This window comes from Hylobates moloch, unplaced genomic scaffold (assembly GCF_009828535.3).
Source record: "Hylobates moloch isolate HMO894 unplaced genomic scaffold, HMol_V3 SCAFFOLD_7, whole genome shotgun sequence".
Classification (NCBI taxonomy): Eukaryota; Metazoa; Chordata; class Mammalia; order Primates; family Hylobatidae; genus Hylobates; species Hylobates moloch.
In genome coordinates, this window is record NW_026652282.1 from 133,369,959 (window position 1) to 133,394,771 (window position 24,813).

The window sequence follows — 24,813 nt, forward strand, 5'->3', positions numbered from 1 at the left end:
AGAAGCGAGTTCGTGTTAAAGAGGTTAAGAACTTGGGGAGGATTGGTTTTCATGATACTGGGGATCCAGAGGGCAAAGTAGGATGATTTTATTTTTAGGTGAGTAGAGGGAGGTTGAGCAGTCAAGTAGCACAGAGAAATGTGGAATATAAACATAAGGAGAGTCAGTCAGTCACGAATATTTATGGAACACCTACTACATGCCAGACACTTTTGTACACATTGGAGTGCAGCACAGCAGGAGCTTATATTCTATTGGGAAGAGCAAGAGACAAGTTAGTACAAAACTAAATAAGGCAATCTCAATTGTGTTATTCAGAAGATAGAATAATATGGTAGAGAGAATAATATGATAGAGTAATATGGTAGAGTGTTACATTAGCTTTGGTGGTCATAGAAAAAAATCATCTTTGAGGAGTTGAGACCTAAATGATGATAACAGGCCAGCTGATGGAGCTCTGAGAGAAGACGTTTCCAGACAGAAGGAAGAGAAAATGCAAAGGCCCTGAGAATGGAAAAAGTTTACCATGTTTGAGGAACAAGAAGGGACAAGCATGACTTGTCACTTTCCTGCCTTGCTTTCTAGCTCAAGTAAGCCGTTATTGCTGCATAGCAACCACAGACTATTTCCCTAGTCCACTGCCTGTCTCATTCTCCTGGACCTCTATCTTAGATTTTCTGTGTTTTCCTTAAATCTCGAGCACCTTTTTTCCATTCTCCAATGCCCATTTTCACTCTTAGCTGATGCTGTGCAATGAACCTCCACAGACTCCCAATATCACATTTACTGGCATTTGTACCCACAGACTCTGCCTGCACACTTATTACAATAAATAGAATGTCTGTGCTCCTAAGGCCAACCTCTCCAGTTTTGTACTTGATTCCCATCTCTTCTCCCTTCATAAAAAATGTTGCTCCAGCAATTTCTCCTTTTCTCCCTGACATCATCAATTTATCTATCCACTAGATTAATCTCATCAACATCAATCATGTTATTATTTCCTCCCCTATCTTTACAGAAACCATCTTAAAATAATTGTCCCTGCTTGCAGCCTTTGCATCTTTTCCTGCCATTCTCTCCTCTTTAACCCACTCCAAAGAAGCTTTTATCTCTATTATTTTATAAGAACTACATTTTCAAGGTCATTATTGATCTTTACATTACTGATTCCTAGTCCTCATCTTATTTGAACTCAGTATTTGAGAGGTGATTACTCTATCCTTGATACAGGTTCTCACTTGGTTTCTCTAACACCACTTTTCTTCACTTTTCTACTAAACTTACTGCCAATCTTTGTCAACTTTGCGAGTCCTTCTTCATCCCCCTAATCTTTAAAGCTTAGAGTGCTCCAGGGATTAGTTCTCCAACTTCCCCTTTATTCTATTTATACTCACTCTGTGACGACATTGTTTAGCCTCATGATTTTAAGTACTATCTATCTGCAGGTAATTCCAGTTGAATATCTGGAGATATTCTCAGATCTCTCTCCTGAAGTCAAAATTTACATATCAACTCCCTACCTTAACATGCACACAATTAGACTCTTAATTCCTGTCCCTTCCCAAAACCTGCTGATTGCTCAGCCTTCTCCATGGCAATCAAAAACCATTCCTGGCCGGGCATGGTGGCTCACTCCTATAATCCCAGCACTTGGGGAAGCTGAGACAGGTGGATTGGTTGAGCCCAGGAGTTCAAGATCAGCCTGAGCAACATGGCAAAACCTCATCTCTATTAAAAATACAAAAATTAGCCAGGCGTGGTGGTGCATACCTGCAGTCCCAGCTACTCAGGAGGCTGAGGCATGAGAATCGCTTGAACTGGGGAGACAGAGGTTGCAATGAGCTGAGATGGCCTCACTGCACTCCAGCCTGGGCAACAGAGTCAGACTTGATCTCAAAAGAATAAATAAGTAAAACCATTCCCTATTTCAGTGATTCAGTCCACAGACCTTGAAGTTTTCTAACTCTTTTTTTCTTACATTAACATCTAATCTGTAAAGGATCCTGTATTAGTCCATTTTCACACTGCTAATAAAGACATACCTGAGACTGGGCAATTTACAAAAGAAAGAAGTTTAATGGACTCACAGTTCCACATGGCTGGGGAGGCCTCACAATCGTGGCAGAAGGCAGGGAGGAGCAAGTTATGTCTTACATGGATGGCACAGGCAAAGAGAGCTTGTGCAGGGAAACTCCTCTGTTTAAAACCATCAGATCTTGTGGGACTTATTCACTATCATGAGAACAGAAAGGGAAGGACCTACTGCCATGATTCAATTACCGCCTATCAGATCCCTCCCACAGAACATGGGAATTCAAGATGAGATTTGGGTAGGGACACAGCCAAACTGTATCATTCCACCCCGTCCCCTCCCAAATCTCATGTCCTCATATTTCAAAACCAATCATGCCTTCCCAACAGTCCCCCAAAGTCATAACTCATTTCAGCATTAACTCAGAAGTCCACAGTCCAATGTATCATCTAAGACAAGGCAAGTCCCTTCCACCTATGAGCATGTAAAGTCAAAAGCAAGTTAGTTACTTCCTAGATGCAATGGGGTATAGGCATTGGGTAAATACAGCCATTCCAAATGGGAGAAATTGGCCAAAACAAAGGGCCTACAGGCCCCATGCAAGTCTGAAATTCTACAGGGCAGTCAAATCTTAAATCTCTAAAAGTGATCTCCTTTGACTCCATGTCTTGCATCTGGGTCATGTTGATGCAAGAGGTGGGTGCCCATGGTCTTGGGCAGCTCCACCCCTGTGGCTTTGCAGGGTACAGCCTCCCTTGTGTCTGCCTTCATGGGCTGGCATTTTCTGTAGCTTTTCCAGATGCTGGTGCAAGTTTTTGGTGGATCTACTATTCCAGGGTCTGGAGGACAGTGTCCCTCTTCTCACAGCTCCACTAGGTGGTACCCAAGTAGGGACTCTGTGTGGGTGCTCTGAGCCCATGTTTCCCTTCTGCACTGCCCTAGCAGAGGTTCTCTATGAGGGCCCACCCCCACAGCAAACTTCTGCCTGGGCATCCAGGCATTTCCATTAATTTCTAAACAGCAAAGCATTCAAGAGGCGACTTGGGTGCTATTAAGGGCATTCAGTTTCATAAGGGAAGCAGAGCATAAAAGTTTGGAAAATTTGCAGCCTGACCATGTTATAGAAAAGCAAATCCCATTTTCTGAGGAGAAATTCAAGCCGGCTGCGGAAATTTGCATAAGTAATGAGAAGCCGAATGTTAATCCCCAAGACAATGGGGAAAATGTCTCCAGGGCATGTCAGAGGTCTTCACAGCAGCCCCTCCCATCACTGGCCCAGAGGCCTAAGAGGAAAAAGTTGTTTCATGGGCCGAGCCCAGGATCCCCATGCTGTGTGCAGCCTAGGGACTTGGTGCCTTGTGCCCCAGCCACTACAGCCATGGCTGGAAGGGGTCAATGTAGAGCTCAGGCTGTGGCTTCATAGAGTGCAAGTCCCAAGCCTTGGCAGCTTCCACATGATGTTGAGCCTGCGAGTGCACAGAAGCCAAGAACTGGGGTTTGGGAACTTCCACCTAGATTTCAGAAGATGTATGAAAACACCTGGATGCCTAGGCAGAAGTTTGCTGCGGGGGCGGGCCCTCATGGAGAACCTCTGCTAGGGCAGTGCAGAAGGGAAATGTGGGCTCAGAGCCCCCACACAGAGTCCCTACTGGGGCACCACCTAGTGGAGCTGTGAGAAGAGGGCCGCCGTCCTCCAGACCCCGGAATGGTAGATACCCTAAATCATCTCTTTCAAATTCGAAGTTCCACAAATTTTTAGGACAGGGGCAAAATGCCACCAGTATCTTTGCTAAAACATAATAAGAGTTACCTTTGCTCCAGTTCCCAACAAGTTCCTCATCTCTATCTGAGACCACCTCAGCCTGGATTTCATTGTCCATATCATTATCAGCATTTTGGTCAAAGCCATTCAACAAGTCTCTAGGGAGTTCCAAACTTTCCACATTTTCCTGTCATCTTCTGAGCCCTCCAAACTGTTCCAACCTCTGCCTGTTACCCAGTTCCAAAGTCACTTCCACATTTTTGGGTATCTTTTCAGCAGCACCCCACTCTACTGGTACCAACTTACCATATTAGTCTGTTCTCACACTGCTGATAAAGATATACCTGAGACTGGGAAATTTACAAAAGAAAGAGGTTTTATGGACTTACTATTCCACATGGCTGGGGAGACCTCAAAATCATAGCAGAAGGCAAGGAAGAGCAAGTCATGTCTTACATGGATGGCAGCAGGCAAAGAAAGAAACTTGTGCAGGAAAACTCTTTTTTTTCTTTTTTTCTTTTTAGACGGAGTCTTGCTCTGTCACCCAGGCTGGAGTCAGTGGCGTGATCTCGGCTCACTGCAACCTCCACCTCCTGGGTTCAAGTGATTCTTCTGCCTCAGCCTTCCAAGTAGCTGGTACTACAGCCATGTGCGACCACATGAGATGAGATTTGGGTAGGGACACAGCCAAACCATATCATTCCCCCTGTCCCCTCCCAAATCTCATGTCCTCACATTTCAAAACCAATCATGCTTTCCCAACAGTCCCCCAAAGTCATAACTCATTTCAGCATTAACTCAAAAGTCCACAGTATTTTTAGTAGAGATGGGGTTTCCCCATATTGGCCAGACTGGTCTCTAACTCCTGACCTTATGATCCACCTGCCTTGGCCTCCCAAAGTGCTGGGATTACAGGTGTGAGCCACCATGCCCAGCCAAAAACTCTTCTTTTTAAAACCATCAGTTCTCATGAGACTTATTCACTATCACAAGAACAGCATAGGAAAGATCTGCCCCCATGATTCAATTACCTCCCACCAGGTCCCTCCCACAACACATGGGAATTCAAGATGAGATTTGGGTGGGGACACAGCCAAACCATATCAGATCCTGTTGGCTATAGTTTCAAAATACAATCAGGGTTGATTATGGACTTAGTATTGAATAAGATGAAAATGTACCGAAATGGAACAATGAAGATAATTGACCAGGGAAAGCAGGTTACAAGCCAAGAGAGGATACAATGTTACTTCAGAAGCTATAAAAGTGATGTTTTTATTTTTTGAATGTTATTTGCCTATATTTTCAAATTATTTACACTGCATATGCACTGCTTCTGTAATAATAAAAGGATATTAAAATAATAAAATCAAGTCTATAAATCACACAAGCACATGCACCCCAGCCTCTTCTCTACACCTCAGTGACTACCAACCAGATCTAAACTATCATCAACTCTCATCTGAATTATTGCAAGAAGCCATTGCAATAATTCAGGTGAAAGCTGATACGAAGCCTTCCTGTTTCTAACCTCACCCTCATATAGTCTTTTCCCAACATTGCATCTAAAGTAAGTTTTCAAATTGCAATTCTGATCACTGTTCTCTGCTTCAAATCCTCCAGTGGATTTTCATCTCACTCAGTAAATTCCAAAGCCTTCACCATGGCCTTCATGACCCTATGAAATTTGACCCTCTGCAACCTCTCTGTCCTCATCTGCTACCATTGTCTCCTGTTAATCCTGCCTCAGCCACACTGACCTCCTTGTTCTTCTCAAATGGACCAGATGTGCTCCTATCTCTAGACCATTACAGTTTCTGTTCTCTCTACTTAAAATTATGTCCCCTGATACTCTAATGCAAGTCCTCTTACTTCCTTCAGGATGCTGCTCAAATTTCATTTTATCAGTGAGGCTTTCCCTGAACACTGTATGTAAATATTGCTCCCATCATTTTTTTTCAATGCACTTAACAGTGCCTGAATATTATATATTTATTTCTTTATTGTCTATCTTCTCTGACTATAAGTTAAGCTCATTAAGAACACAAACTTTGGAGGTATTGTTCAATATTGTGTCCCCAGAACTTTGAACAGTGCCTGGCACATGGCAGATGTTCAAATAAATGTATGTTGAATGAATTAGTAAATGATAAATGTAGGGAGACAAAAGCAGGTCTCCCATTTATATCCAAACTCTAGGACTTTAGGAAAGACCGATTATATGGAATCGTGTCACACAGCATCCATGGGCAAGAGTGGAGGCAGACATACCAGTTAAGATGCTATTGCAGTCATACAGATAAAAGAAGACAGTTATTTAGACCAGTGTGGTTGTGACAGAAATAGAAAGAAATGGAAGGATGTTGGGTATAATTAAAGATAAGCATATAAGACTGGCTGTTAATTGAGTATGGGAAGAATGAGGAGAGAGGATGTAAAGAACATTTCTTTCTGTTTGTTTGTTTTGTTTTGTTTTTGTTTTTTTATTATACTTTAAGTTCTAGGGTACATGTGCACAACGTGCAGGTTTGTTACATATGTATACACATGCCATGTTGGTGTGCTGCACCCATTAACTCATCATTTACATTAGGTATATCTCCTAATGCTATCTATCCCTCCCTCTTCCCCCCACCCCATGACAGGCCCCGGTGTGTGATGTTCCCCTTCCTGTGTCCAAGTGTTCTCATTGTTCAATTCCCACCTATGAGTGAGAACATACAGTGTTTGCTTTTTCTCCTTGCGATAGTTTGCTGAGAATGATGGTTTCCAGATTCATTCACGTCCCTACAAAGGACATGAACTCAACCTTTTTTATGGCTGCATAGTATTCCATGGTGTATATGTGCCACATTTTCTTAATCCAGTCTATCATTGATGGACATTTGGGGTGGTTCCAAATCTTTGCCATTGTGAATAGTGCCACAATACATATATGTGTGCATGTGTCTTTATAGCAGCATGATTTATAATCCTTTGGGTATATACCCAGTAATGGGATGGCTAGGTCAAATGGTATTTCTAGTTCTAGATCCTTGAGGAATCGCCACACTGTCTTCCACAATGCTTGAACTAGTTTACAGTCCTACCAACAGTGTAAAAGTGTTCCTATTTCTCCACATCCTCTCCAGCACCTGTTGTTTCCTGACTTTTTAATGATTGCCATTCTAACTGGTGTGAGATGGTATCTCATTGTAGTTTTGATTTGCATTTCTCTGATGGCCAGTGATGATGAGCATTTTTTCATGTGTCTGTTGGCTGCATAAATGTCTTCTTTTGAGAAGTGTCTGTTCATGTCCTTCGCCCACTTTTTGATGGGGTTGTTTGATTGAAGAATGAAGGTGAAAGAAATACATTTTCAGACAAGCATAAACAGAGAAACTTCACCACTAGCAAAAGTCCACTAAAATATTCTAATGTTATACTTGAGACAATAAAAAAGTGATACAGAATGTAAGGCATGAGAGACAAGATGGGATAAAGAGCAAACAAAGTTAAATATGTGGATAAATATAAATATCATAAAACATGGTCAAATGTTTTATGAGTGTTAAGATATATAGAATTGCTTTATTCACAGTCGGTTTGCTGTCATAACACAAGTATCATGAAAATCACTGCTAAATCTAAGCCAAAATTGGGAAAGGAAAACGTTCGTGTCACTGTCATCAACATTGGGCATGTAGACTCAGGAAAGTTCAACACTACTGGCCATCTGATCTAGAAATGTGACGTGATCAACAAAGGAACCATTGAAAAATTTGAGAAAGAGGCTGCTGAGATGGGAAAGGGCTCATTTGAGTATGCTTGGGTCTTGGATAACTATAAACTGAACATGAATGGAATATCACCATTGATATCTCCTAAAGAAACCTGAGGCCAAAAAGTATCCTGTGACCATCATTGATGCCCCAGCACACAGGGGTTTTTTAAAAAAAAAAAAAAAAAAAAAAAAACATGATTAGAGTGATATCACCAAAATGGTGGATAGAAGCAATCTGGCTTCACTCTCCTCCAGAAAAACCAAAACAGAGGCTGTGAGGATCTGAGTGGCCACATAGAAGAGAAAAACTGCAAGCAGAAGATAACAAAAATGGGCCTCTTTAACTGCAGCATCCCCTTCCCAAGCTGCCAGGCACGATGCTGAAAAGTTCCCCCAGACTGACAGTATGCACATCAGAAAAAGTGACATCTAGGTGAAGAGCCAGCTTTCCCACCATCTTGGGTTCCTTTGCAGAAAAATCATTCCTGCCTCAATCCGTGGGAAGCAGCCTGATTGCCTCTAGGATAAAAAAAATCCTGAGGGCATCTAGAGACAAAGGATGGAGGTGGGGCTAGCAACCCCAGCATGCAAAACACATTGGCTGCTCTTCATCTAAGCCAAAGAAGACACCAAATGACAGAGACTGTTCAGCTGTAAGAGGCACACTCCATGGTTCCTCTGGACACAAAATCCTAACCAGATCTCCCACCCAACCAGGATATCCAGTTTGGGATCTCCCCCCAAATCGGGAATGGGCAGTAATCCAAGCCTTTGCAGGAGCTGCAGCAAATCTGGGCTTACAGCACCATCTAGTGCCAAAAAAGAGGCAGTACTCTCAGAGTAAGGGAGCTCTAATTCCTACATAACCTTTAGACAGGCACACTCCTGAAAAACCAAACTAAACCAGACATAAAGACTGGAATAAATAACTTAGTATTCATACAAAGACACAGATATATGTGCATAAAAAACAAGAGCAAATAGGGAGCTATGACCTCTCCAAATGGAAACAGCATGGAGCCAGTGACCAACCCTAATGAGATGGCAAATTGTAGCTCTCAGATCAATAATTCAAAATAAAAATTCTGAGGAAACTCAAAGAACACAAAAAAGCAACTGAGAAATTATGAGATAAATTTAACAGAGAAATCAAAATAATAATTTAAAAAACCAGAAATGCTGGAGCTGAGAAATACAACAGCTGAAGGGAAAAAAAAATGCACTGGAAAGTCTAAACAGCAGAACTGATCAAGCAAAACAAACAATCAATGAGCTCAAAGACAGCCTATTTGAAAATACACAGTCAAAGGACAAAAAATAATTAAAAGGAATGAAGAACACTTGCAAGATCTAGAGGACTGCCTCAGTAGAACAAATCTAAGAGTCATGGACCTTCAAGAGAGAAAGAGCAATGAATAAAAAGCTCAAAGAAATAATAACAGAAAATATTTCCAAACCTACAGAAAGATGTAAGTATCCAGGTATAGGAAGGCTGAAGATCACCAAACAGATTCAACCCAAATAAGACTACCCCAAGGCATATGATAATTAAACCCTCAAAGGTCAAAGACAAAGAGAGGATCCTAAAAAGAGCAAGAAAAAAGAAGCAAATAACATATAAAGGAGCTCCAATTCATCCGGGAACATACTCTGGACCAAATGAACGTACCTGATGTTTTACAGAACATTTTATGCAACTACTGCAGAATATACATTCTTCTTATCAGCACATGGAACATTCTCCAGGATAGACTACATGTTAGGCCAGAAAACAAGTTTCAACATTTAAAAAAATAAAATTATATTAAGTATCTTTTCTGACTACAGTGCAATAAAACTAGAAATCAATAACAAGAGGAACTTTTGAAACTATACAAATACATGGAAATTAAACAACATGCTCCTGAATAACCAATAAGTCAATGAAGAAATTAAGAAGGAAATGTATTGAAACAAATGAAAATGGAAACAACATACCAAAATGAATGGGATACAACAAAAGCAGTACTGAGAAGTTTATAGCTATAAATGCCTACATCAAAAAAGAAGAAAGACTCAAATAAACCTGGTAATGATGTAACTCAAGGGCATAGAAAAACAAGAGCACACCAAACCCAAAATTAGTAGAAGGAAAATAATAATAATCATCATAGAAATAAATAATATTGAGAAAAAACAATATGAAAGACCAATGAAATTTTTAAAATGGCTTTTTGAAAGATAGATAAAATTTAAAATCTTTAGCTAGACTAAGGAAAGAAAATGAGAGAAGACCCAAATAATTGAAATCAGAAATGAAAAGAGTCATTAAAACTGATAACACAAAAATACAAAGTTTCACTAAAAATTATTATGATCAACTATATGCCAACAAATTGGAAAAACTAGAAGAAATGGATAAATTTCTGGACACATACAACTTACCAAGATTAAACTATGAAGAAATAGAAAACTTGAGCAGACCAATAACAAGTAATGAGATTGAAGCAGTAATAAAAAGTCTGGCATTAAATAAAAGTCCAGGACCTGATGACTTCGCTGCTGAAGAAAAACTTACACCAGTTGTACTGAAACTATTTAATATAGCAAAAAATTGAAGAGAAAAGAATGCTTCCAAACTCATTCTACAAGACCAGCATTATCCCAATACCCAAACCAGACAAGGACACAACAATAACAAAAAGACAACTACAGGCCAACTTTGCTGATGAATATAGATGCAAAAGTCCTCAACAAAGTACTAGCAAACTAAATTCAACAACACATTAAAATGAGTATTTGTCATGCTCAAGGGGGATTCATCCTAGGAACACAAAGATAGTTCAACATATGGAAATCAATAAATGTGATACACCACATTAACAGAGGGAAAGACAAAAACCGTATATTTATTTCAATAAATGTCAAGAAAGCATTGAATAAAATTCAACATCCCTTCGTGATAAAAACTCTCAACAAATTTGGTTTAAAGGAGCATACCTCAAAACAGTAAATGTTATATACGACAAGCCCACAGCTAACATTATACCGAATGGGAAAAAATTGAAAGCCTTTCCTCTTGAGATCTGGAACAAGACAAGCATGCCCACTTTCATCAGTTCTATGAAGTGTAGTCCTGGAAGTCCAAGATGGAGCAATTAAGCAAAGGGCCTTCAATTAGAAAAAAAGAAATCAAATTCCCCTTCTTTGTAGATGATATAATGTTATATTTAGAAAAACCTAAACACTCCACCAAAAAACTGTTAGAACTGATCAACAAATTCAGTAGAGTTGCAAGATACAAAACCAACATACAAAAATCAGTAGCATTTCTATATGCCAAGAGCTAACAATCTGAGAGAGAAATCATAAAAGCATTTTCATTTACAATAGCTATAATAAAAATAAATATCTAGGAACAAATTTAACCAAAGAGGTGAAAGATCTCTATACTGACAACTGTAAAATACTGATGAAAGGAATTGAAGAAGACACACAAAAAATGAAAAGGTATCCATCCCATGTTCACAGAATGGAAGAATTCATATTGTTAAAATATCAATACTACTAGATTTAATGTATTACCTATCAAAATACCAATAACATTTTTCACAGAAATAGAAAAAGCAGTCTTAAAATTTGTACAGAACCACAAAAGACCCAGATATGGTTTGGCTGTGTCGCCATCCAAATCTCATCTTGAATTGTATCCCATAATCCCCACATGTCGTGGGAGGGACCCAGTGGGAAGTGATTGGGTCATGGGGGCAGTTTCCCCCATGCTGTTCTCGTGATAGTGAGTGTGTTCTCATGAAATCTGACGGTTTTCTAAGTGTTTGGCATTTCCCCTGCTGGCACTTATTCCCGCTGCCACCTTGTGAAGAAGATGCCTTGCTTCCCCTACGCCTTCCACCATGACTGTAAGTTTCTTGAGGCCTCTCCAGCAATGCGGAACTGTGAGTCAATTAAACCTCTTTCCTTTATAGATTACCCAGTCTCCGGCAGTTCTTTATAGCAGCATGAGAACAGACTAATACAGTAAATTGGTACCGAGGTAGGGGGGGCGCTGCTATAAGGATACCTGAAAATGTAGAAGCAACTTTGGAACTGGGTGACAGGCAGAGGATGGAACAGTTTGGAGGGCTCAGAAGAAGACAGGAAAATCTGGGAAAGTTTGGAACTTCCTAGAGAATCATTGAATAGCTTTCACCAAAATGCTGATAGTGATATGGACAATGAAGTTCAGACTGAGGTGATATCAGATGGAGACGAGGAACTTGTTAGGAATAGGAATAAAGGTGGCTCTTGCTATGCTTTAGCAAAGAGATTGGCAGCATTTTGCCCCTGCCCTAGAAATCTGTGGAACTTTGAACTTGAGAGAGATGGTTTGGGGTATCTTGCAGAAGAAATTTCTAAGCAACAAAGCATTCCACAGTGATGGAGCATAAAAGTTTGAAAAATTTGCAGCCTGATGATGCAGTAGAAAAGACAAACCCATTTTCTGGGGAGAAATTCAATCCAGCTACAGAAATTTATATAAGTAACAAGAAGCCAAATGTTAGTCACCAAGATAATGGGGAAAATGTGTCCAGGGCATGTTAGAGACCTTCGCAGCAGCCCCTCCCATTGCAGGCCTGGAGGCCTAGGAGGGAAAAATGCTTTCGTGGCCTGGGTCCAGGGCCCCCCTGCAGTGTTCAGCCTGGGACTTGGTGCCCTGTGTCCCAACCACTCCAACTAAAAGAGGCCAAAGTACAGCTTGGGCTATAGCTTCAGAGGGTGCAAGCCCCCAGCCTTTGTTCTGTGGGTACACAGAAGACAAAAATTGAGGTTTGGGAACGTCCGCCTAGATTTCAGAGGATGTATGGAAATGCCTGGATGTCCAGGCGGAGGTGTGCTGCAGAGGCAGAGCCCTCATGGAGAACCTCTGCTAGGGCAGTGAGGAAAAGAAATGTGGGGCAGGAGCCCCAACACAGTCACCACTGGGGCACTGCCTAGTGGAGCTGTGAGAAGGGGGCCACTGGCCTCCATATCCCAAAATGCTGGATCCACTGACAGCTTGCACCGTGCACCTGGAAAAGCCACAGGCACTCAATGCCAGCCCATGAAAATAGCCAGGAGCAGGGCTGTACCCTGCAAAGCTATGGGGGTGAGCTGCCCAAGGCTGTGGGAGCCTGCCTTTTGAATCAGGGTGACCTAAATGTGAGACACAGAACCAAAGGAGAACATTTGGAACTTTCAGTTTTAATGACTGCCCTATTGGATTTCAGACTTGCATGGGGCCTGTAGCCCCTTTGTTTTGGCCAATTTCTCCCATTTGGAATGAGTGTATTTACCCAATGCCTGTACCCCTATTGTATCTAGGAAGGAACTAACTTGCTTTTGATTTTACAGGCTCATAAACGGAAGGGATTTTCCTTGTCTCAGATGAGACTTTGGACTTGGACTTTTGGGTTAAGGCTGGAATGAGCTAACACTTTGGGGGACTGTTGGAAAGGCATGATTCTGTTTTTAAATGTGAGGACATGAGATTTGGGTGGAAACATATGGTTTGGCTCTGTGTCCCCACCCAAATCTCATCTTGAATTGTAGTATATTGTTTGTAAAAAATTCCTGCCTATCCAGAGATTTTTTTTTAAACACCTATACTTTCTTCAATTTTCTCTTACAATTTAATTTTTTTACATTTAACTTTTTAATACTTCCTGTAGACTAAAAGTTATTTTGGTGCATTGTGTGAACCAAAAATCAAAGTAGTTTTATTTTTTTCTGAATATATCTATTCATTGTTTCAATTAATTGATTGTTTATATTAAGGATATAGGAGGATCTGAAATTATGGAATTGTGGGCAATTTTTGCCTTACATTTCATGTAAGGCAAAATAATCCCCATGTGTCATGGGAGGGACCCAGTAGGAAGTGATTGGATCATGGGGGCAGGTTCCCCCATGCTGTTCTCATGATAGTGAGTAAGTTTTCATGAGATCTGATGGTTTTATAAGCATCTGGCATTTCCCCTTCTGGCACCTGTCCCTCCTGCCGCCTTGTGAAAAAGGTGCCTTGCTTCCCCTTCACCTTCCACCATGATTGTAAGTTTCCCGAGGCCTCTCCAGCCATGTGGAACTGTGAGTCAGTTAAACTTCTTTCCTTTATAAATTATGCAGTCTCAGGCAGTTCTTTATACCAGCAGGAGAACGGACTAATACAGACCCTCAATAGCCAAAGCAGTCCTGAGCAAAAAGAACAAAGCTGGAGGCACGATGCTACTTTATTTCAAACTATACTACAAAGCTGTAGTAACCAAAACAGCATGGTACTGGCATAAAGACAGAAACATATGCCAGTGGAACACAACAGAGAACCCAGAAATGAATCCACACATTTAGAGCCAACTCATTTTTGACAAAGTGCCAAGAATATGCATTGGTGAAAGAATAGTCTCTTCAATAAATGATATTGGGAAAACTGGATATCCACATGCAGAAGAATGAAACTCAACCCCTATCTCTCACTATATACAAAAATCAAATCAAAATGGATTAGAGACTTAAATATAAAACCTGAAAGTATGAAGCTACTGGAAGAAAACATTGGGGAAATGCTCCAGGACGTTGGTCTGGGAAATATTTTATGGCCTGGGAAATATCAAAAGCACAGGCAACTAAAGCAAAAGTAGACAAATGGGATTATATCAAGCTATAAAGCTTCCGCACAACAAAGGAATCAATTAACAAAGTGAAGGGACAACCTATAGGATAGGATGAAATATTTGCAAACTATACAACTGAGAGGATATTAATAACCAGAATATATAAGGAACTCAAGTCAATGTATTTTTAAATTGTGTGTTTCAAAATAGCTAGAAGAGAAGACTGGGAATGTTCACAACACAAATAAATGACAAATGGTTGAAGTGATTGATATTCCAATTACCATTATTTGATTATTACACATTGTATTAATGTATCAAAATATCACATGTATCCCCAAAACATGTACAATTATCGTGTATCAATTTAAAAATACATCATGATAGGCACCTCTCACGTTGACTGTACTGTCCTGATTATTGCTGGTGGTGTTAACAAATTTGAAGCTAGTATCTTTAAGAATGGGCAGATCCATGAGCATGCCCTTCTGGTTTACACACTGGAAGTGAAACAACTAATTGTTGGTGTTAAAAAATGGATTTCACTGAACTATGCCATCGCCAACAGAGCTATGTGGAAATCAATAGGGAAGTCAGCCTCACATTAAGAATATTGGCTACAACCCCAACACAGTAGTATTTATGCCAATTTCTGGTTGGAATGCTGACAACTTGCTAACATGCCTTGGTTAAAGGGTGGAAAGTCACCTGTAGAGATGGCAATACCAGTGGAACACACCACTTGAAGCTCTGGATTATATAATGCCACCAGCTCATCCAACTGACAAGGCTTGTGCCTACCTCTCCAAGAAGTCTACAAAATTGGTAGTATTGGTATTGTCTTTGTGGGCCTAGCAGTGACTGGTGCTCTCAAACCCAGCATGATTGGTCGGCTTTGCTCCAGTTAACATTACAACTGAAATAAAGTCTGTTGAATTGCACCATGAAGCTTTAAGTGAAGCTCTTCTTGGGGACAGTGTGGGCTTCAGTGTCAAGAATGTGTCTGTCAAAGATGTTTATCATGGCAATATGGCTTGTGACAGCGAAAATGACTCGCTGACGGAAGCAGCTGGCTTCACTGCTCAAGTGATTATCCTGAACCATCCAGGCCAAATCAGTGCTGGCTCTCCACCTCTGTTGGATTGTCACACAGCTCACATTGCTTGCAGGTTTGCTGAGCTGAAGGTGGTTGATTTCCTTCTGATTAGAAGCTAGAAGATGACCCCCATCGTGATTTTTATTGCTATGGTTTCTTTCTAATTTAGTCTTGAGGTCTCTCCCTTGAGAATGGTCATAAGCCAAGATAGCCACTTTCTAGGAGAGTCCTGACCAGGGGGAAAGTTTTTAAGTGTGTCAGCTTGGTGAGACACAATGAAGAAGTAAAAACAAAATAAATAGTAGAATAGAATACTAACAAGTACCTAGAAATAAGTCTAGCTAAAAATTTGCAAAATGTCGATGAAAAAAAAACTATGGAAATTTACTGAGAAACTTTAAAGAGTACCTAAATAACTTTGAAGATATACCACGTACATGAATTGGAAAACATGGTATTTGAAAATGTTGGTTATTCCCAAACTGATTTATAGATTCAGTGCAACCTCAATGAAAATCCCAAGACTTTCCTTTTGTAGAGCTCAACAAGCTGATTCTAAAATTAATATGAAAATATAAAGGTTTACGAATAGCCAAATCCTTCTTGAAGAGAAAGAATAAGATGAGAGTAATTGTTGTATAATATATTGAGACTTATTTTAAAACTATAATAATTAAAACAATGTAGCAGTTGGTATAGGGATAATCAAACAGGTAAATGAAATAGAATAGAAAATCCAAAACTAGTCTAACACATATAGACACTTGATTTATGACAAAGGTGTCACAGAAGTAGTTTCAATAAAAGATGCTGGAAAATGTTGGTATCTATATAGATAAAACATTACATTGGATTCCTAACTCACACCATACACAAAAATCCATTCACGTTGCATTACTAGTCTAAAAGTGAAATATAAAATCATAAACATTTTAGAAAGAAAAAGTAAAAGAATATATTAATAACCACAGGGTATGGAAAGAAAAAGAATTGACATCAAGATACAAAAAGCACTAGCCAATAAGGATTTTTTTTATAAGTTCCACACATTAAAATCACAAACTTATGCTCATCAAAAGATAACATAAAAACAATGAAAAGATTAGCCACAGAATGGTAAATGTTTGCAATACATAACACAAAGGACACACAAAGGAAACTTATATAATAGATTTTAACAGGCTTCTCTGTGTCCTCCTTCTCCAGCAATCAAGGATATATAAAAAAGCATATCAAGGATATATAGGGCACTCTTTTGATTCAACAAGAAAACAGCAGATTATCCAAGAGAAAACTTGGCAGAAAAAAACTTGGATAGGTGCTCCACAAAAGAGGACATCCCAATGACTGCTACTCATAAGAAAAGATGCTCAACCTCATAGAACATCTAAAAATGTAAAAACACAGTCAATACCAGGTATTTGTAATACTTTGGAGCAAATGGAACTCTCATACATTGCTAACGAAAATGGAAAATGGTCCAGCTGCTTTGGAAAACAGTGTGGCAATACCTAACAAAGCCAAACACATGCATACCTAGTAATTCCACCCTTATATATGTGCCCGACAATGCACATATATGTTCACCAAAAGATATGCACCAGAAGGTTATAGCAGGCCCATTTGAAAGTGCCAAAGATTATAACGACTCAAATATCCGTGATTAGGGTATATTCATATACAACAGTAGGAATGAACAAACTATAGCTACATATGATAATATAGATGAATCTCACAACCAGAATGCTAAGTGAAAGAAGAAACAAAAGAAAATATGTAGTATGTTTTATTTACACACTTCAAAACAGGCAAAACTAAACTATATTTTTAAAGGATGTATACATAGCTGGTAAAATTATGAAGTAAAGCAAATAAATGATTATCATAAAGATCAGAATAGTGGTTACCTTCAGTGGAAACGGAGAAAGTATGATTGAAAAGGGACATCCAGTGAGTCTTGTGGGTTGTTGGCAATGTTACTGATCTGGCTGGTGATTGCATTTATGTACCAAAGGCATTTGTGTTTTATGCACATTATTGTATATGTTTTAGTTCACAATTTTTTTAGTTCACAATTTTAATAGGGCTTTAAAAAGTAAAAAGAAAAGAAATCCAAGGGCTTGACCATGGGACTCTCTTATATTTGGAGTATGTTCATAAACTCTACATTCATTCAACATTCGACAAATATTTTTTGAGCACCTACTTTGTGCCAAGCACTGTTACAGGTGCTGGGAATACAACAGGGGACAAAATAGACAAAACCCCAGCTTTCATGGAACTTACATACTAATAAAGCTTGGCAAGAGTATTTCAAGGAAGATGAAGTGGTTAACTATGCAAAATGCTTCTCAGGCACCTAGGAAAATGAGGATGTGAGGCATTTCTACCCACTTGGTACATAAAATTATTGCTTTTCCTCTGCTTTTTTTTCTCCAGGGCTCAGAGTGGCAGTGTCCCTCAGTTCAAGAAAGTTGTTTTCCAGGAATTTACTGATGGCTCCTTTACTCAGCCCTTATACCGTGGAGAACTAAATGAACATTTGGGACTCCTGGGGCCATATATAAGAGCAGAAGTTGAAGATAATATCATGGTGAGTTAAGGACAACGGAATTACAAGAAAATATATTTTATATATATATTTTTTTTGCTGACTATAATGTATTCCCACTTTTGGAAATTTTTAAAGTATAGAAAAGTAATTCCATAATTATTTTTCCTATGCATTTTTCTCCTTACGTATTCAAATTATACCATACAGAATTCTGATTCTTGTTTTTTTACTAAATATCATGTCATAAACATTTCTTACATCATTAAAAACACTTCCTATGTATGTTTTTAAAATACTGCGTAATAGTCTATTATATGAATTTATGGAACCATAGTTTATGTAACCATTTGTTTTGAACAATCTTTTAGACAGTTTCTTTTTTCACTATATAAATAACGCTGTAATCACAACAGTTTTTCTAAGATGAAATTCCAGAAGTGCAATGTATTTGAGCATCTTAAGAGTTTTTCTTATTAATTATTTGGTAATGTCCTTTGCACATTTGTCTTTCATGGAGGAAGTGCTTCTCTTATTAATTATGTTACCTTATATATTAGATAGTAAACCACTGAACATTTTAATGAGAAGTACTTTTTCAAGTTTTTGTTTTCTCTTAATTTTATAAATGATGGTTTTTGAAATAAAACAGGTTTTAATTTTTAGGTAGTAACCCATCAATCTTTACTTTTTGACACTTTCATTGCTTTTATGTTTATAAAAATTCCTGCCTATCCAGAGATTTTTTAAAAAACACCTATACTTTCTTCAGTTTTTCTCTTACAGTTTAATTCTTTACATTTAACTTTTTAATACTTCCTGTAGACTAAAAGTTATTTTGGTGCATTGTGTGAACTAAAGATCAAAGTAGTTTTATTTTTTTCTGAAAATATCTATTCATTGTTTCAATTAATTGATTGTTTATATTAAGGATGTAGAAGGATCTAAAATTATGGAATTGTGGGCAATTTTTGCCTTACATTTTATTTTACTTTCCATATATTCTATGATAAATATGTATAATTTTTAATCTGGAAAGTAAGCCTTTTTTAAAAGATAATATGCATTCATTCTAGAATTTGTCATGAAGAACCTTAACTTACAAATCAACTCCTGGCGTTATGGTCTCTTATAACCCCTGCAGTAACATTTTCCCTTTTACTCTGGAATTGCTTTTAAGTGTTTAGGAATTTTCTCCTTTGCAACTTTGAGTTCATGCCTTAAATTTAGAATCCTCCTCAGGATTAGGTTTGGGTTATAACAGCATCCATCTTCTGTACCACTTCTTCCAGGGTATTAAAATCTTTGATAAAGACCAAAAGACAGGTATTTCTTTTAGGGATGTAAACCCTAAGGACCTTAAGACCCTAGAAGATTATTCTCGCTTTTTTTGTCGTTATTGTTCTACAGGTAACTTTCAAAAATCAGGCCTCTCGTCCCTATTCCTTCTATTCTAGCCTTATTTCTTATGAGGAAGATCAGAGGCAAGGAGCAGAACTTAGAAAAAACTTTGTCAAGCCTAATGAAACCAAAACTTACTTTTGGAAAGTGCAACATCATATGGCGCCCACTAAAGATGAGTTTGACTGCAAAGCCTGGGCTTATTTCTCTGACGTTGACCTGGTAAGCAGGTGTCTATTGTGCTGACCACTTTTTGGTTTAAAAGAAATGGTCTTTGTGTGCTAAGAATTTTGGTATTTATCCTACGTGCAATGAGAAGCTTTAAATAGGAGAGTTGATCATTATATTTGTGTTTTAGAAATGTCATTATGGAATCTACTGAAGAGGATGGATTATATTTTTGGAAGATGGGAGGCAGGTTGGAGTGGCATAAAAATTGATGAGAAATCCACTCTGGTTCATAGGTGAGAGAGCTTATACTCATAGGCTTGATGTCTTCCCTCCCTAGGAAAAAGATGTGCACTCAGGCCTGATTGGACCCCTTCTGGTCTGCCACACTAACACACTGAACCCTGCTCATGGGAGACAAGTGACAGTACAGGAATTTGCTCTGTTTTTCACTATCTTTGATGAGACCAAAAGCTGGTACTTCACTGAAAACATGGAAAGAAACTGCAGGGCTCCCTGCAATATCCAGATGGAAGATCCCACTTTTAAAGAGAATTATCGCTTCCATGGTAATATATTCCACATCCAAACATTATCACTGTGAAATGCAGATTGCACTTTGACAAATGAGACTTGATCCAGGGACTTGAACATTGTATTTATTTAGAGTATATCTGTGGGAGTTGAATCCTCATAGATGTCAGTTTTTTTGGTGGAGTGGAGAGAAAGAAACTTATATAATACATTTTAACAGGCTTCTCTGTGTCCTTCTCCAGCAATCAATGGCTACATAATGGATACACTACCTGGCTTAGTAATGGCTCAGGATCAAAGGATTCGATGGTATCTGCTCAGCATGGGCAGCAATGAAAACATCCATTCTATTCATTTCAGTGGACATGTGTTCACTGCACGAAAAAAAGAGGAGTATAAAATGGCAGTGTACAATCTCTATCCAGGTATGAGCTTGTTTGTGCTCTTTCTTCTACCTACTCTATTTGTTGAGTACTTACTTTAAGTGGTCTAGGCACTGGGAACACAATCAGTGAACAAAGCAGACAAGCTCCATGCTCTCAAGTAATACTTTTTCAAATGCTTTTTAAACCATTTGTTCAAAGCAAATGAACAAGATAATTTCAGATATAGAAAAATTGCTAAAAAGGAAATAGAACAGAATAAATGGATAATTAATGTCACAGTACTTTCCTAGGGTAAAGGAATTTATTCCTTTATCATTTACCATCTCAAATCCCATAGGGCACCAGTAGTCATCCAAAGAGTGATTTGTTTATGTATGTAACCAGTATATTGATTAAGCACTACTCATAATGTTGATCACAACACAATTTTATTTTGGTTCTCCACTGTCCCTTTAAAATAGGTTTGGCCAGGTGCGGTGGCTCACACTTGTAATCCCAGCGCTTTGGGAGGCCAAGGTTGGAGGATTGCTTGAGGCCAGGAGTTCAAGACCAGCCTGGGTGACAAAGCGAGACCCCCGTCTCTACAAAAAATAATTAGCCAGACATGTGGTATATACCTGTAGTCCCAGCTACTTCACCTACTTGGGTGGCTGAGGTGGAAGGATTGCTTGAGTCCAGGAGGTTAACACTGCAGTGAGCTATGAAAGTGCCACTGCACTCAAGCCTGGACAACAGAGCAAGACTCTGTCTCTAAAAAAAAAAGAAAAAATCCAGTTTAATAGTGGGGGTAAACTTTCCTTATTTCTTCGTAAAAATTCTGATAAGCCCTGTCACTTTTCTGCTCACCCTTAAGTAATAAACAGGACTAAAGTCACTTTATATCGCAAATACAGTTCAAATCAGAAATTACAGTGTCCATCCCAAGATATTAGGCTGGAAGTCTGCATTGGAAAAGGGAGACATGGTTGAGTCCTCTGTTTCTGTACCCTGTGATGATCGTGCTTCCCCACAACCCCTTTATAGCTGCTGTTTTGAACTCCAACATGGATAGGTTAAAGGTAAGGGGATAAGATAGTTCTTACCTATTTAGAGCTGGCACCATTGTTGTAACACTGTTTGTGCCTGGCAGTACTTAAAGTTGACTCTTTCTCCTGCAGGGCACTTTCAGGGAACTCTTTAGAGACTCCCTTACGTGACTGTCATGAAATCCCCTTGACATGGTTTCTTCCACCTTTATTCTGGGTGGTCACTTGTGACTCATTTCTCAGCCCTCAGTGTTCACCTGCAGCTTCTTGTTGCTGGGGTAACTTTACCCTTGTAGGCAGCCCTAGTGGACTGGATCCAGAGGGAACTCATCCTGACTTATCTGTTTCACAGAGTCCACATCCGGCCAATGGGAAACACGCCTTTTGCTCAGAAAGACCCTGGGAATGTAGGTCAATCATAATGCAGTAGCATTCTCCTGTCCCCACCATCAAAGAATTCAGTCACCCTGTTTCTCATCTCCTGGGAGGAGGGGAGTGGTCAGAACTCAATCTCCACGACCCCCAACTATAAGGGTCACATACTAAGCACTTTGCGTTTGAGGGGTCCAAAAGCAGTGGAACTACCAAATTTGGTAGGTCTACTCTGATATTTCACATAAACCAATGTATCTCATGCTCATTTTTTAGTGAAAAGAAGTAATTTCTGTTCCTTTTGGTTTTTATAAGGTGTTTTTGAGACAGTGGAAATGTTACCATCCAAAGCTGGAATTTGGCGGGTGGAATGCCTTATTGGCGAGCACCTGCATGCTGGGATGAGCACACTTTTTCTGGTGTACAGCAACAGTGAGTAGCAATGTGGGCAGAGGTTCCCTACCCACTCAGCGTACTTCTTTACAGCTTTCCTCCTTTCTGGAATGGTTGCTTGTGTCAGGAAATAAATACAAGCTTACATCATTATCAAATTTAAAACGAATATTGCCGGTAGAAATCATCAGAGTTCTCAGAGGAAGGCAGATATACTTGAAGCTTTGAACACTTTGTACCTGAAGCTCTAAATAATTGACCAAAAAAAAAAAAAAATCACCTCATTTTCACAACTTGGTAAAGCTCGAAGATCTCTAGTAGCAGATTTTGGAATTTAATGTTGATTTAGTTACCAGATAAGTTAGAAATATTACTTGGAAGAGTTTGGAGATTTAACCCTAAACAAGAGAGTCACTGGTCTATTTATGTATGGACCCCAGTTTCTTCAGCTGTAAAATGTGAATCATTCTAGCACCTGTTAGGATTAATTAAATGAACTAATACAGTAAAACATTTAGTACAGTTCTTGGCACATTTAAACACTAAAAAATATTAGCATTTGTTGACGTTCTCCCATTGTCATTGACTTACACTTGAGAAGCTGAATTTTGTGCACTTCTAGTTACTGTGTTCCACCTGTTTCATTTCAGAGTGTCAGACTCCCCTGGGAATGGCTTCTGGACGCATTAGAGATTTTCAGATTACAGCTTCAGGACAATATGGTAAATACTATTATTTTTGCTCCAAGAACCTGGGCTGATTATATCTTTTTTTAATAACCTGTTGGAGAATCTCAGATAACGAATCCATCTCCATGCTTCTATTAGTTCTATTCCATAAGTGCCTCTCAAATACATCTCCTCCTCTCCATTTCCCACTGTGGCCATCTTAACTCAGGTCACCATCATTTCTTACCTGGGCAATGACACTGCCTCCTTAAATATCCTCCCTACCTTCAGTATTTCTTCCTTGAGTCAATTCTTTTCACTGTAGCAGGAAGCTATACTTTCCTATGAGCAGTAATGGTAAAGTTTGACTAGGGTCTATAGAGAATTCTCAAAAATTGTTTTAGAGCACTACTGCCCACAGGCTAAATGCAGCACACTGCCTGTTTTAGTATGGCATGTGAGCTATGAACAGATTTTCCATTTTTAAATAACTGACAAAAAGACGAAGACTATTTCATGACATGTGAAATTATAAAATTCAAATTTCAGCATCCATAATAAAGTCTTATTTTGGAACACAGCCACGTCCATTAATTTACTTATCATCTATGGCTACAGCAGCAGTAACATAGTTGCAACAGAGACCATATAATATGCAAAGCCTAAGTGATTTACTATCTGGCCCTTTACAGAAAAAGTTTGCCAACCTATGTTGTTGTGGGGTAAAAAATTTCTCTTGAAAAAGAGGCTTAAGAGTTTTACACCAAAATAGTAACATTTTTCACTAGGTGGACGGGGCACATTTTAAAATTTCTTTTGTTTGTATTTTTACTTATTTTTATTTTTACTTTTCATTTTCTGATTTTTCTACAATGAACATACATTGTATAGTAAATAATAGGCGGGGCACGTTGGCTCACGCCTCCCAGCACTTTGCAAGGCTGAGGCAAGCAGATCACCTGAGGTCAGGAGTTCAAGACCAGCCTGGCCAACACGGTGAAACTCCGTCTCTACTAAAAATACAAAAATTAGTCGGGCATAGTGGTGCATGATTGTAGTCCCAGCTACCCAGGAGACTGAGGCAGGAGAATTGCTTGAACTCAGGAGGTGGAGGTTGCAGTGGGCCAAGATCACGCCATTGCACTCCAGCCTGGGTGACAGAGCAAGACTCCATCTCAAAAAAAGAAAAGAAAAGAAAAAATAATATTATTATTTGGTAGTGTTGGTAACAAATTGCAGTATCAGCTAATTAGAGGTGCTAACAATTAACAAAATTATAAATTTTAGAAAATAAAGTGGACAACAAGGATAAGCAATATCCTTAGATAGTAATTGATACTGGTATGCCATAAAGCCTTTATGTTTTTCTCTATTTTCACCACAGCTTAGATTAACCTTTCTCAAGACAATAATTTTATTCTCAAGTGTCTAGGACTAACCCACCTGAATTTAATCTCTGTTTCTTTACTTGGGCAAAGGACAGTGGGCCCCAAAGCTGGCCAGACTTCATTATTCCGGATCAATCAATGCCTGGAGCACCAAGGAGCCCTTTTCTTGGATCAAGGTTAGAAAATGTAATCAGTGATGGGAAATGTATCACATTCGATCAATTGCATTATTTATTCCTCTTGTAAGCTCAAAGGATTCTATGAATATGAGAAAACTAAAGAACAGAATGCCTTATGATTTGTACAAAAGCAGTCATGAACAAAGAGATATGGTGATAGAATTGAGTATACTGATATGTCCTATTTCTGTATTTTAGTCCTTCTACTGGGATTAGAACATCTGAATATTTTCTATAATATTGAACTCGTCATCTCTCAAGACAGTATATGTTATTATTAGATGCTTCCAGCTGCCCACATGTCCTTAAGTACTCCAATCCCCTTTATTTTAACATAAAACAAATGGTTCAAAAATGCAAACCACATGTGTAATTTTACATTTTCTTTTTTTTATTATTATACTTTAGGTTTTAGGGTACATGTGCACAATGTGCAGGTTTATTACATATGTATCCATGTGCCATGTTG

At 38.9% G+C, this 24,813-nt stretch overlaps 1 protein-coding gene across 1 annotated transcript in view; it reads left to right on the plus strand.

Moving 5' to 3' along the window:
- F8 (coagulation factor VIII) overlaps positions 1-24,813 on the plus strand; it is a 164,766-nt gene that overhangs the window by 94,905 nt on the left and 45,048 nt on the right. Inside the window, exons 15-21 of the mRNA XM_058441369.1 lie at positions 17,719-17,872; positions 19,241-19,453; positions 19,740-19,968; positions 20,176-20,358; positions 22,032-22,148; positions 22,760-22,831; positions 24,256-24,341. Coding sequence (XP_058297352.1) covers positions 17,719-17,872; positions 19,241-19,453; positions 19,740-19,968; positions 20,176-20,358; positions 22,032-22,148; positions 22,760-22,831; positions 24,256-24,341 — 1,054 coding nt within the window. The remainder of the gene's footprint in view (positions 1-17,718; positions 17,873-19,240; positions 19,454-19,739; positions 19,969-20,175; positions 20,359-22,031; positions 22,149-22,759; positions 22,832-24,255; positions 24,342-24,813) is intronic.